At 37.0% G+C, this 14,250-nt stretch overlaps 2 protein-coding genes across 2 annotated transcripts; one reads left to right on the forward strand and one right to left on the reverse strand.

Annotated features, from left to right (window-relative positions):
* Positions 1 to 832: 832 nt before the first annotated feature.
* On the forward strand, positions 833 to 3,618 carry LOC110699314 (U-box domain-containing protein 1-like). Its single transcript, XM_021876825.1, has one exon. It carries the CDS (start codon positions 1,208 to 1,210, stop codon positions 3,212 to 3,214), a length of 2,007 nt encoding a protein of 668 aa, XP_021732517.1. The 5' UTR covers positions 833 to 1,207; the 3' UTR covers positions 3,215 to 3,618.
* Positions 3,619 to 3,956: 338 nt separating this feature from the next.
* On the reverse strand, positions 3,957 to 13,823 carry LOC110699313 (UTP--glucose-1-phosphate uridylyltransferase 3, chloroplastic-like). The gene is made up of 17 exons (XM_021876824.1): positions 12,406 to 13,823; positions 10,299 to 10,476; positions 10,062 to 10,211; positions 9,756 to 9,917; positions 9,500 to 9,672; positions 9,324 to 9,390; positions 8,207 to 8,370; positions 7,896 to 8,054; positions 7,608 to 7,699; positions 7,419 to 7,513; positions 6,942 to 7,019; positions 6,280 to 6,375; positions 5,902 to 5,976; positions 5,735 to 5,826; positions 5,490 to 5,652; positions 5,010 to 5,070; positions 3,957 to 4,379 (listed from the first exon to the last, which is right to left on the reverse strand). Exons 1-17 carry the CDS (start codon positions 13,125 to 13,127, stop codon positions 4,267 to 4,269), a joined length of 2,640 nt encoding a protein of 879 aa, XP_021732516.1. The 5' UTR covers positions 13,128 to 13,823; the 3' UTR covers positions 3,957 to 4,266.
* Between the last annotated feature and the right edge of the window lie 427 nt (positions 13,824 to 14,250).

Below are 14,250 nucleotides of genomic sequence, written 5' to 3' on the forward strand. Positions count from 1 at the left end.
ACGGGTTTGGGTCAATTTCGGTTCAGGTTGGGTTCGGTTCAAGTCAATATTTTACGGGTTATATTCGGGTCGGGTCATCTCCAGGTCGGTTCATGTTCGGGTTCGGGTCTCAAATACTCGGGTTAACTCGGGTCTAGGGTTGGTTTCAGGTCGGGTCATATCGGGTTCGGGTCATCATTTTTCCGGGATTAGACGGGTCGGTTAATAATCGGGTTCGGGTCGATATTTCGAGTCGGGTCAGCTTTTGACAACTCTACTTGGTGACAAGGATTTGGTGAACCGGCAAATTATAAGGGATGTTGCTGTTGTCTGATGCATTATGTTAATTCCAGGTAGGTCGTGGTAAAACTGGCATTTGCTAAAGGTAATTAGAAAAGGTAAAGGGAATAAACAAGCTTGATTCTTTTATTGTTGTTTGTAATGTAATGTCATTTTAATCATTTCCTTCACCTTGTTCAACGGTCATACCCCCAAACTCCCCAAACTTCTTTTATTGTTGTTTGTCTTATTCCAAGGTCTGACTTACTGACTATTGCAAATTTGGCTAACATTCAGAACTCATATAACAGGAAGCTTCTCGAGTTGAAGTTTCAAATATGACATATTGCCTGATTCATGGTCATCAACATAAGTCGTTTTGATTTAGACATCTAGTTGTGAGAGTTTCTAACAAGCTCACAATATGATCTGACCGGCATGATTCCACAGATTTTAAAATTCAGTAGGTATCGGCTTTTGTCTAGATGTTAATGTAGCTTTGTGAATTGTATGAATAGTTTTTAGAGCAATTCCACCATAATAATTATTATAGTAACAATAATAAACACCTACGCCTGAGATTCTTCATTTTCTATACAAAAATATAAATAGCCTTGTTTTTTAAAGGCTTTGATAATGCCAATTACAAAGTCTGTTCCAAAGACGACCAACATTGTATAACGTTTTCATTAAGCAACTTTCCTTGAAAACTTATCAGTCACCTGAATCAAACCTTTTGACCACAGGCTGACAAATTGTAGGTTGTCTTTTTGACAGCATATCTCTTGCTTATTGAACCAGCCAAACAAAACTCTCGTCTCTTATAAATATTTAAAATAGCTAGTCAAAACCGTGATCTATATTATAATTCATCTTAGCAGTTTGAGAAGGTCAACATTCAAGCAACCAAAGAAGTTGATAATCTGCAGCATAAGAATTGAAAAGCACCATGGATAGATCTTTTCAGCCTTTTCCAATGTTTGCAGGCTTTCCTTCAACAGGGTCCTTGATAGCATCGTTGATCATGATATCTGAGGAGATCTCCTCAATAAGTAATCTTCCTCCGATACAAGTAAAAAACATATTATCCATTACTCGGAGAATCAGACTGCTTTCTCCTTTGTTCACAGAGATGCAAGAGTTAGAAATCCTGCTTCTTCCATCTGCAATCCTGTGCTTTACTGAGTTCTTGTCTCTGATGACAAAAGCAAAGCTTCTGATCCAAGGATGCACTGAAAGTAGCTACCTGTGGAGCCTCATTCAAGCAGAAGTCTTGTCAAAGGAATTCGATGCAATAGTGAAAGATATCAGCAAAGCTCTTGATATATTATTACCTCTACAATTGATCAATATAACCATAGATATTAAAGAACAAGTGGAGCTCGTGTGCAAGCTGGCAAAAAGGGTAGATTTGGTAGTTGATCCCAAAGAGTTGGAAAGAAGGAAAGAAGTACTTCAAATAATAACTACTTCGAAGGAAAAGAATGATAAGAGCTATGGTTTCCTGGACGTAAAAAGAGCAAGAGAGCTTTTGAGCAGCATTGGCTTGAGAAGTTCAGTTGACTTTGCTGAAGAAATCTCCAAATTAAAGGCAGAAGCAACAAGTCAGGGTGGTACAGGTGGACCTATAGTTGTTTCGAGAATAAATAGTCTAATCTCATTACTTTCATATGTCAGGTCTATGATTTTTAGTTTTGAAGATAATGAAACCACTCTACTCTTGAAGCAGATAACTGCTGCAGAAAATCTAGCTGCATCAACATCTTCATCTACTCGAGCAATACTGACAGATGTTCCCAATGAATTCCGTTGCCCAATTTCACTCAAGATAATGAGAGAGCCAGTCACAGTAGCAACTGGATACACTTATGACCGATACTCAATTTCTAAGTGGATCAACTCAGGGCGTAGAACATGCCCGAAGTGTGGGTGGAAGCTAACACACATGGCTCTAATACCCAACTACAACCTGAAGAGTCTGATCCATCAATGGCACCAGGACAACAATATCCCTATAAATGACCTAACAACCTCTTCCTCAGGGCACAACAAAAGGGAAGATTTGGGTCTCAATGCTATCAGATTGACATCAGAATTTTTACTAGGGAAACTTGCAACTGCATCTCCAGAAATGCAATGTAGAGCGGCCTATGAGATTCGATTGCTAGCAAAAAGCAGCATGGATAACAGAAAAATAATAGCTGAGGCTGGAGCAATTCCATTTCTGGTGAACTTACTAAGTTCCCATGAGCCAGCAATGCAGGAAAATGCTGTGACTGCATTGTTGAACCTGTCCATCCACAATGACAACAAAATTTTGATTATGGAAGCTGCAGCACTCCAAAAGTTAATATTTATACTAGAATATGGAAAAACTATGGAGGCGAAGGAAAATGCAGCTGCAACAATTTCAAGCTTGTCAATCATTGATGATTACAAGGCAAGTATTGGAGTACAACCAAGAGTTGTAATAGCCCTGATACATCTCTTGCGAGAAGGCACCACGACAGGGAAAAGAGATGCTGCAACGGCGCTAACTAATCTTTCACTGTACAATCCAAATCAGAGGACAGTAGTACATGAAGGGGCAGTACCTTTGCTTATTAATATATTGATGGATGAAAAGGCAGGAATCACTGATGATGCCTTGGCACTGCTTGCATTGCTCTCAGGATCTTCTGAAGGAATGGGGGAGATCACCAGAACCAGAAGTAAAGATCTCATAACCCTTCTGATTGATGTCCTGAAACTTGGATCTCCTAAAGGTAAAGAGAATTCAGTCATTCTTCTTTTGGCTTTAACCAAAGATGGAGCAGAAGTTGTGAGGCATTTGGATCCCCAAAGCTTTTCATTAATCCGGAGGTTAGTAGCTAAAGGGTCATCTGAAGCTCGAGAAAGGGCTAGTCTGTTGCTCAGATTACTCATCAAATGCTGCTCCAATCCTGCAAATCTTTAGCATAGAAAGAAGATGAAGGAAAATCAAGAGCAATGATGAATTTTTTATACTTCACTTGTAATTAGGGTTCAAAACTTATTTTCTGCATCAATTAAAATAGAATAATAAAAAGATCCAAACTGCTCAACTGTAGCAATTCCGGTTCAGGTGGTGTGGATTCTTATATTCACACCGTTAATAAATACAAATTCTTTTCTTTAATTTGCTTTCATGAAGGCAAGAAGATGAATGATGTGGGTATGAATGCCAATTTGCTCCACTGTGTATAAGTAATTCAAAGCAGTACAAACAAGTACCACTTGAAAGAAAAAAATATATAAGATAATCATAGTATTTAATTGATAGCTCCTCTATGTGATTAATGTCATGAGCTTTTCAGAAAGATAACAGTAAGAGAAGAAACTGCACCAAGAATAAGGGGAAGATTGAATAATAACATTTAAAGAAGTCATGTCACCTTACAGAGCATTGATAAAGATATGTTTATTCTGAAGGCTTCGTCTCCTTCATGTATAGCGATAGTTGGTCCCTATATATGTCAGAATGTAAAGGTATGCCAGAGCTTCAGAAACAATGAGACCTTCAAACTCTTGGAGGCTGATGAATTCAATGAGTTCAACAGGAATAACATATGTCTGTCATATATGACGTCATGTGTTCATAAAAGGAAAAATTACACAGTACTGAGCAACACATGCCAACCTCACAGAACATAAAAAAACACCCATTGATATAGGTAGGATGGAATTAATTTCACTTGAACTATATAACATTACTTCATTAATAAATAAAATTCAAAAACAATTATGATATTATACATATCATGTACAAGCAGAGGTTACATACAGAAAATGTGCATTGAGATATAGAGAGGCCAAATTTAAAGGAGACACAAGCCTTTCTAATCTCTTTTATAGCACATAAGCAAAGAATGTCGTGTGAAGGTTCAACTTCTGTTCAACCAATCAGAGGGTATAGCAGAACATTCATCACCCAAGTTCTTCCGTGAACAATTATTCACATCGGTGGAAGTGAAGAATGCAATTAGTGAATCACAATTCTACCATTTCCAACTTTACATGTGCTCCATCCATCTTGTAATTCCAAAACCAGCTTCCAGTATCTTTCTTAGAGTCTTCGATGGGGTCTAATTGCAAGGATATACCTGAAATAAACGATAACCCCATTACATAAATCTCCAGGAAACAGATTTGTGAGCAAAATCGGTTAAAATAATGGTATTCTCCAATGTCTGATCTTAAACTTTGACTTGGACAGCTTCCTTTATCAAACTTGGGTGTTGGGTCAAGGAATACCTTTGACTTTCCATAAAACATTTTTTTACCCCACAGCCAAGAATTACAATGACAAGAAAATCATAAATCCTTGATTAAAAATGTCAATGAAAGGACAAATGGAGTTTCTCAAGTGAGCCCATCTTTCTGTCTTTGACAATTCATTTAAATCTTGTCTCCAGCATGAAAGAAAATACTAGACATCCGCAAGTAATGAAAAAATATAACTCCCAGCATCCCTTTTTTTTTTCTTTCACCTAAAAAAAAAAAAGCATCCCTTTTTTTTTTTTTTTTCTTTTCTCATTCTGTCTCATCAGCTCTTCTCCCTATATTTTCGCACTAAATGTCTTACTTATTTATCTCTCTCCATCCACTTTCAAATTTTTATTATCTTTATTGGGTGCCTAACAGATTAAACTTTTGGAAAAGTCAAGCTTTATTTTGGAACAGGGGACATAAATAATGTTCAACTAGCAATGACAAAAATTGTCACTACTAACCTGGATCTGCAGATGTAACCTTCAACCTATAACCATCAGGAACCTCAAATAAATGACTTCCCTGCATCATGAACCACATGAACAAAAAGCATTAGATGATAAATTATATGTGAACAAGTGGAACTGCATAATCTGCTTCACATAAAAGCTTTACAATAAGTAACAAAAGGAAGTGCCAAGATCTAAATCAACCAATGACATTTATATCATCTGATGCTATACTCATTCAGTCAACAAAACATTGAACAAAACACGTACAACATCAAAGCTGAATGGTTAACATTCTCCATGCCAAAATATGTATCATAAATTATTCTTTGCACTAAGTCCAGACAGAGTTGCCTCTCCCATTTCTACATCAGGCAGTCATGATAGATACACTAATGAAAACCATATGTCACTCTTTCTCATACAAAGTGTCATCAGTTACGACATGACAGTAATATCATAAATTCACAAGAAATTTTCTGATTAAGTTACCTTGAGAGTAACATCAGTAGCCTCAAATTCAGCATTTCCATGCAGCATAACCTTCAAACACTCATTCCGATGCACCTCGTGCCTCCAGTATATATTCCCTTCAGGTTCCCAGTCAATTCCTTTGTTCAGTACCTTGACATTTTGCAACTTACACCTTGCACATCTAAAGAAATCCATAACATAGGTTAGCTGAGTTTGCATCCTTTTTCTTTTCGTAGGGCAGTAGAAACGGTTGCATAAATCACCTGTAACCATACTCTAACAGAGGTTCCCTACTCTCATCAGTCTTCATAGTGCCCATCACATTTTCAGCAACAATGATCATGCTGCCATCAAGCTGAAAACGTAGCAAAGTCAGCTTCAACAATAAAGATTCTTAAGACTCATTATACTAGCTTCTGTCAAGTAACACCTGAACATCTCTCCAGAAGAACTCAGCAAGCTCAATTTGCAACTCTGAGCCCTTGGAGATGGAGCCTCCATGAAACTGGGAATGAAGACAGAAGGCATAATCAGATATTGTATATGACAAAGATAAATTATTTTACTATTGAATTTGGTAAGAGCTATTAAGCTTCTTGTTATTATGCCCTAACACAAATACACTCACACACACATGCACTTCTGCATGTGGGTGTGAAGGGGTAAGGGGGTTATGTCTGTTTTTGTGGATGCTTGTATGTATTTACGTTTATCTAAAATATTAACTACATCTCCTTAAAAAAGAAGTATTGTTGATCTTAAAGTCTTGTGCAACCAATAGATTCAAGGGGAATGTAGCTAAGCTAACCTTTTGCCTAGAAACCTCCCAAAGAGGGCCCAAAGCAGGATGCAAAAAGATGAGATATGGTGGACCAGAATTAATGTAATTTTCGTTACCTCCCACCTGCAAGATACATAAAATGAGTTCCAATCACTAACATAGATCAAGATGCATCATGTATTACAATTATGATGCCTTTGGTAGTTTCTTCTGATTTCTAATTCAAGGGAAGTATTCACTATTCCTTTCTGATTAAATTATTATCCCATGGCAAAGAATTACTTGTAGGGGCCCTACAAAAAGGGAAATGAATTTCAAGGAAATAGAGAATTCGTTACTTGGTTAGCAACAAATACATTTGAGACTAGCAACAAGGACACAAGTTTGAGCAAATTTCCCGAAGAAAAGAAAAATCCCACTCATCTTCACACAAAAAAATTCACTACCCTAGTTAGTTAATGTATACAGGACCAAGAGAAATATCAGGTCCAACATGAGGGGGCACAAAGAAATTTGGCATTTTGGTGAGCAACATTACAATGGGAAAACGGCTAATTGACACGCAGCTAGCAACTTTCCTAGTTTCCTAGGAACTAAATTTACTTGGGAAAGTCAAGTCTAACAAAAGCACCATAATTATATTGCTTATCATGAGAAGTTATAGGCCAAAGTCACCAAAACTGACATACTTCAGGAATTTTTATATTACAGTAGGAAAGGAGATCATATGCATTCCTCGTAATATCCAACAACGCTCCATCTGGAGTCTGCAAGAAGCAGAAAAGATAATTAGCTCCTTCAATATTAAGCCATGCTTAAGCACTTAAGGCTCCATATCTAAGCCAAGCAATACATGGTTGCATCACTGCAGAGGTTATACCCCAATACAAATATACAATAGTAGGCTCATTGACTATATTTGTGTTCTTCTAGGTCAAAATTTCCATTGCTTATTTTTATTATATGGCACACAAAACCATAGCATTAGTAAAAAAAATCATGTCCTACTGAGACAGAATTGTTTAATTTTTATTCCATTAATAATATCACATAATCACTTGCACATACAAATCAATATATCTTTTAACAGATCAATAATAACAAATAATGGACTTCAGCATTTAAATTGAAACAAGCCTTTATTTTTGGGAGAGGGGGTAGTTTACCTGGTGTAGCGACTTGCCACCCAGCCTTCTTTTTTTCTTGGCAGATGAGGTGACCCTTCTTCGTTCATTATAAACCATAAATGTATCTAGGACATCTGCTATAGTCAATTGATATTAGAAACATAGATATGGAAAACAGAAAGTAATGAAGGTTAGGCTAAACTCAATACTAAGAAGGAAATAGCAGACCTTCCTTTACTCCATAACACCGAGATGGATATGTATTGCAAAAGTTGTCTGCAATATTTTGCATTGTGCATTCCAGCCTGCCACCAGAAACACTGCTAACATGCACACAAGAGGTACTGAGAACCATACTAAAGTTAAGCCTCCCTGCCTTAACTTGAATTGACTTAAACTAAATGGGCTTAAGTGATCCTGCTGCATGTAAGTGTGTGCATACTATAGAGGCACCGCTTCAACTTTCATTTCTAATCTGTTTGTAACATATTTGTGTTTTTGTAGCAAGAATTATACCTGTGCTTGATGCCATAATGGTCCACATATTCAATTTGTTTTTTGATATTTAGAACCAATCCTGGTAAACTGCTCTCATCATTGCGTGATCCGACTTGCTCCGCAGAACGCAAATCAACATACAAAATGTTTGTATTGGCTGGGAAGTCTGCTAGTGTGCTAGGGAGGTAGAAATCAGGATAAACATTTTTTAAAGGTTAGAGATAGAGTAACAAGCAAGCAATTACAGATATACATACAGAGGGATTACTGTATTACAAAATTAACTCATCAGAAAGAAGATTTAATACATTTATATACAGCATTTTTACCTCTTTGATGAAGAAGCTGCTGGGATCCCAAATTTGTCAAACTCAGTGTATTCAATGCATGAAAATCCATAAGCCCACTTGCCGCTTATTTCCTTTTTCTCAACGAGAACATTAATTCCTTCAGTAGCCCCGGAAGTCCTCTGACAAGATGCAAAGCCTAGTTTCTGCACAAATAGCAAATATAAGTAAATAACGGTATAAACACATGAGGCACAGGAAAAGGGGGAGGAAAAAAAAAAGATAAGACAGATGCCACCAATTCTTCAGAAACATAGAGTTTGTCCAATAACCTTTTACAACTTTTTTTTGGTGGTTTATTCAACAGCTGCCATCTCAGCAATAAACCCAAGCAACAGATCAATAGTCTCCCAATAACGTACCTCCTCGGTTCACTTTTAGTTGCAACACTTGAAAATTTACACTTTTCACATTCTTAAAATTGACCTTTATTATTGATTGATATGCTGAGCAAAATATAGTCATGTGAAATCTTGTTAAATTCGTTTCAATTCATACTTTCACAATATCGAATTTTTATAATTTTTACTTATATATAATTAGAGATATGGAGGGTTAAAAGTAGGCATTGGCAAACGGAGGAAGTATAACATTTTACCAAGAGATAACCCTAGGAAAATTCCCATAGAACAACCAAAGATTCACAGCGTATGGACCTATTTTGAAAGATTACCATGATTCTCAACCACAAAACTCACGGAATAGTTCTTTAGAATGAATTAACATCTATTTAGTGAAAGAATTTGGAATATATTTCATTTAGTTAAAAGAATATGGTTGAGGCATTGAAGTTGGATTACATTTTCATAGAGAAACAGAACTTATCAGTTAACCACAGCATATGTCACTCTCAAAGTTACATCATTCAGGTGTCTACAGTTCAGCCCCATATTACTTCCAAATTACTTCCATGTCAAACAGGATGCTTAGATTGCTAACCCTAGTTGGAAGCAATACACAAGACAAAAGAAAAGGCACAAACTTTATGTCATATAAACAGAAAATTGGTCAGCCAATTGAATGGTTAATAAAAAAAAAAAAAGGAAAGAAAGAGAAGACTTCCCATCACACAATCATATCAGCAAAAGGCAAAACAAACCTTTTTGTGGTGCAAACCAACTCCAGCCAAAGCCAGTAGGGTAGAATCTGTTGCAGCCACAACATTACTGCAGTATGATTTAAAATGGTTATGTGCGGAGAAGAAGGGAACAAAGATAACAAGAGAAAGAAATTAATGTCAGAACTTAGATCATGAAGATAAGATTCCTAGCAGACCTGACTTGCCGAACAGTTGCACCTCTACGTCCATGATTGTGAAACCATTGGAAGACACCTTTATCATAAGCAAGCTTCCATATTACCCCATGACCTCCAGGCTTGCAAACTAAAGTAAACGGTTCAGAAACCAACCATTCCCCATCTTTGGCACTGATGGCTGGAACAAGAGGCTGGCAATACGTATCATCAGATTGCTTAAAACAAAACAAGCTGAACATCCAAAGAATTAACTGAAGGAAAAAGCAAATTACACCTGCTCAAACAGTTGAAATGTTGATCGACCTCTTCCAAACCATTTAAGTTTCTCACAAAGTGAACAGATGCGTTCATGGTTATTCTTTGCAGCACTTGTCATGATGGCAACGGGGGTGATGCACTGTTGTCCATATAGCTTGAAATACAAAAATTCTCTAGCCTTGAAGTGTATAAAAGAAATCACATATTAAAGAAAACGTAATAAGTTATGCTGAAGCATAGGAGAAATTACAATCAAGATAGATTAAATGAAATTTATGCAAATAATTTGAGATTGATTACTAACGTAAGACATCAATCTTACCTGGAGATCCCTAATAAGTCCTTCCAGCAAAGTCCGTCCACAGTAAGGCAGCATAGCTGCAGGAAGACATTCACCCGTTTCAGAATCAACGAAACCAAGCCTATCCGCAGAGCCACCCAGAGGATAGATTTCACCAAGATATGGCAAACCCTGAAATAAATCAAGTGATAAACAGCCTGAAACATTTTACACATTCATCTTCCCATATAAAATAGATATCATCAGCAAAATCCCAACCTCGATTCCCCATATAGCTGCTTGTGATGCATACTCTGTATTTCTTGAAAGGTCAACCCCCTTGGGAGAATGAATTTCAACGAATTGGCATTTCATCGACTCTTTCATGTGCTGGGAACTATTCATGGTTTGCCCAGTAACTGACTCAGCAAGAAGCTCTAAGACAGTTAACTGGTATCTGCCAACCAAATTGTGTCTACATTACTCAAAATTTTAAGCAGAAAAATGGCATGTTGACTCTGTTATGTTATTAATCACCCAAAAAATGCATGAAGCTGAATTATGCAGAAATTAAAAACTATTAGCATACATTCACCAACATTAAGAGTGACTATACTGTTTTAAATATGAGACATTATATGAATAACCTCTAATACTTGCACCAGACAATACCAAAGGTGAAATGCCCAAATATCCATCTAGAGAACAGGACTTTGATCCAAGCTTCTTAACTCTAACACTAACCACCACCATCACTCCCTCCCCCCCCCCCCCCCCCCCCCCCCCCCCCTCTCTCTTTTTATTCCCCCAAAATTCTAATTGTCTTTCAAATTATATGCTGGGAACTTTCACCAAAATCCCAATCAACTAGAATTAGAAGGCTATCATTCCAAAAACCAACCACCAAATACAGAGTGGAAGGTGACTTGAATATCACAAATCCACTTATTTCCATATGATTTTAGAATGGAACCTCACTTGACTTGTGTTTGAGTCACCTCTCCTCAGCCTTGACCCAAGGCCTAACATCTGATATCAAACCTGGACTAAGAATTGATTGCGATTTTTGAATCAATGTTATGTGGCATACATGAGGAGGACATGGCTATCAGACGGCAAGAAATATTGGAGCTAGGTACAGATGCAATTGTGGGCTACTGGACTCATGGTAAAGTTTGATGTAACATGTGGATGTAGAGAGGAGCATGGTGGCGTGGTTATGAAGGCCTTCGGAGGTAATAATCTATGGTACTCTTGAAGGATCAATGGGTTATCCTGGTAGAAGCACGCATAAGAACCAACTTTCACATACACTGTTTTATTCCTTGAATCCAAACTTCTCTAACTTATACCTAGTGGGACTTTGCAGCCTATGACTTGTTCTCACATTTTGGCTTGCTCACATTACAGTATTACAGTTATTACACTAATACCAAAAATCAATTGTGCCTTTTGGGCTACTAAGATGTTTCATTTTGTAAAGTTGTCTCCTGTCAGCCCATGGTTTGAGCATAAAATCGTCAGGAGCTTATTAGAGATCTCAAAATCTATGGTTATTTTCACATACTACTATACTAGCCAATGCTTAGATTTATCTCCACTCCAAAGTCCAAACCTGTCATACAGTCTAGTTAGTTGCTAGTTGGCAAACGAAACTCCATGTCCACCCTTTATTTCTTTGCTATGCATATTCGTGCCAACGCACAAATTGGTCAACAGCATAACAATTTGGAAACTCTATACCATATTCAATGGAATCCCCATAGTGAGCTATTGGCCTATAACTTAATTACCTATACTGTTCTACCCTACAAGACAAATTGCTCCAGATTAAGATCCAAAAAGTAATTGAGGATAAATTTCTTGTATTAATCTCCACAGTAAACTTCAACTTTGATGTTCATGAATTCATAAGCAAACCACACTCTTTGCTTTTTGATCACTCATCCATTTTGCATCCCTCCTCATTAATTATACAACTTTGTAACAAAACAAGCTCACTCCACAACATTGTAATTGTGTTATCATGTTACACAATTTGCACAAGTAAATTCAGATTTCAAGTCTTGAAACATGATAGTCGCAACTTTTCGTCTTTTGTGTTAAATCAAAGGTTTCCAATTATATTCAATTTTCACAGCAAATACATTACTTCAAAAAGACTATAAGATTGCAAATTAATATCATAGCTAAAAATCAAAGAATCCTCTACCTTAATTCAATTTTCTGCATACACACATTCCAGCTATCTTCATCACTCATTTGTCATCATCCAACTAACTAAAATCATACTGCTGATGCATAAATGCCATAAAAAAAAAATAAAAAAAAACCACAATAACACGAAGTTGCGAAATTGAAACTTTTCCAAATTAGGAAAGCTTACCCAATAATTCCACCAATGCAATCATAAAACCTTTCCATTTCAGCCAAAGTCTTCAACAGCTTCTTCAGAGCAGCAACTTCTTCCTCCATTAACTTACTCATCCCCATCTTACCATTCCCTGCACCACCTCCCACCATATCCCAGCTCTCAATCATCTCCGCCAACGAAAACAACGCACTCTTCAACGAACTTCGACTACTCTCAAATTCTCTCTCCTCCTCTTCTTCCTCCACTCCATAGCTAATTACATGCTCCTGCCCCGCCGCAACAACACATTTGATCAAATACATCTCAAACGACTCCAATTCCACCGATTCCAAAACCCTAGAAATATCACTCAGACTCGAATTGAAGAATCGGCTAACTCGCGAGTCATTATCAATGACTCGGTGCTTCCTATCTAAACTCCCTGCATTTGATAGCTTCAACTTCAAGCTTCTTAGCCGAGCAATCTCCTTCTCGAAATCAAACTCCGGCGCCGGAGTCGCGTACCCCACCGGCGCCGTCGAAACGCGAGTCACCAGCTGCGAAGAAGCCGAGGACGAAGAAGAAGAGAGAGAATGAGAAGAGGAGAGAGAAACGAGGTTGAGTTTACGAAAAGGGAGGAAAGTAGAAGAAGTGTGATGATAATCAGTGAAGTAGGAGAGAGAATTTCTACTCCTGTGATTGTGAGAAGAGGTAGTGGCGACATGGCTAGTGTGCGGTGAAAGTGAAGACGCCATTGTTGAAGAGAGGAGAGAGAAAATGGAAGGTTTAACAATGGCGGAAGGTATTTAAAGAGAGGAAAGTGGAGGGAGGGATAATTGGATTTTGGGAGGAGATGCTGGAAGAAGAAAAGCATATGCCGAAGAAAATTGGAGGGGAGGAAAGAGAAAATGGGTGTTGCCAAAACCATATCTTGCTTTCTACTTTCTGATTGGTTGTGTGATTTTGGTTTCGTTTTGGGGGGTCATTCTGTTGTGTGCTTTCTACACTTGTACGGTTGTATGCTTGTATCATTGTATCTCTCTGTTTATTTTTTTATTTTTTAGTTCTTTATAATTCTGTTGATTTAATGTTAATTTTTTCGTCTGAAAATTGTTTTCTTGGTTTGTTTTTTCTGTTTTTAAATGGGTTGGGATATTCGGGTATCTTTGAGTAATTAGTCGTTTCCTCCATGGAGGTGGAGTGAGATTTTTGTTTTTGGGGGTTCATAGAATTGTTACATAGAGCAATAATAATTCTGTCTAATCGATTTCTTATAAATTGTTGCATAGAAAAACGACATTGCTTAAGGTTATTGATTGAACATTATTAATTATTTTGAATGATCGAAATAATTGGTTACAATTTAACGAGGGACAACATTTGAGTAGATGATATGGAGTATTATTCATGTTTGAAGTTTTCAATTTAATTCAAAATGTCTTATTTTAATTAAATGATTGTGGATATGTGACATATAATTGGTTTGAGATTGGAAGTTAGATAAACATATATACACAAAACAATAACTGCCTCACTTGGTAAAAGTCTTATATTAGATTTTAAGATTTAGGGTTCCAATCCTATCAAGAGTATTTGGAGGTAGAAATCCCCTTTGCTCACTCCAATAGGAAACTTCTATGGAATATAGTATCTTGTTAAAATTATAAGAAAATGTATTTTGGTATAATTTTATTTAGTTATGATAAGTAATATTTTACAATACGTTAAAATTTCTATGATCAAATGTTGCATTTGGTTACTGTGCGGACAACAACCCCTCCAATTAGATACGTGAGGTCGTGAGGACTGTGGACTGAGATGGTTTAAATGTTGCAGCAAGCTTACTAAACTCTTTGTCCCAAAAAAAAAAAAAAACGC

Source organism: Chenopodium quinoa, unplaced genomic scaffold (genome assembly GCF_001683475.1).
Source record: "Chenopodium quinoa cultivar QQ74 unplaced genomic scaffold, ASM168347v1, whole genome shotgun sequence".
In the NCBI taxonomy this organism is placed as follows: Eukaryota; Viridiplantae; Streptophyta; class Magnoliopsida; order Caryophyllales; family Amaranthaceae; genus Chenopodium; species Chenopodium quinoa.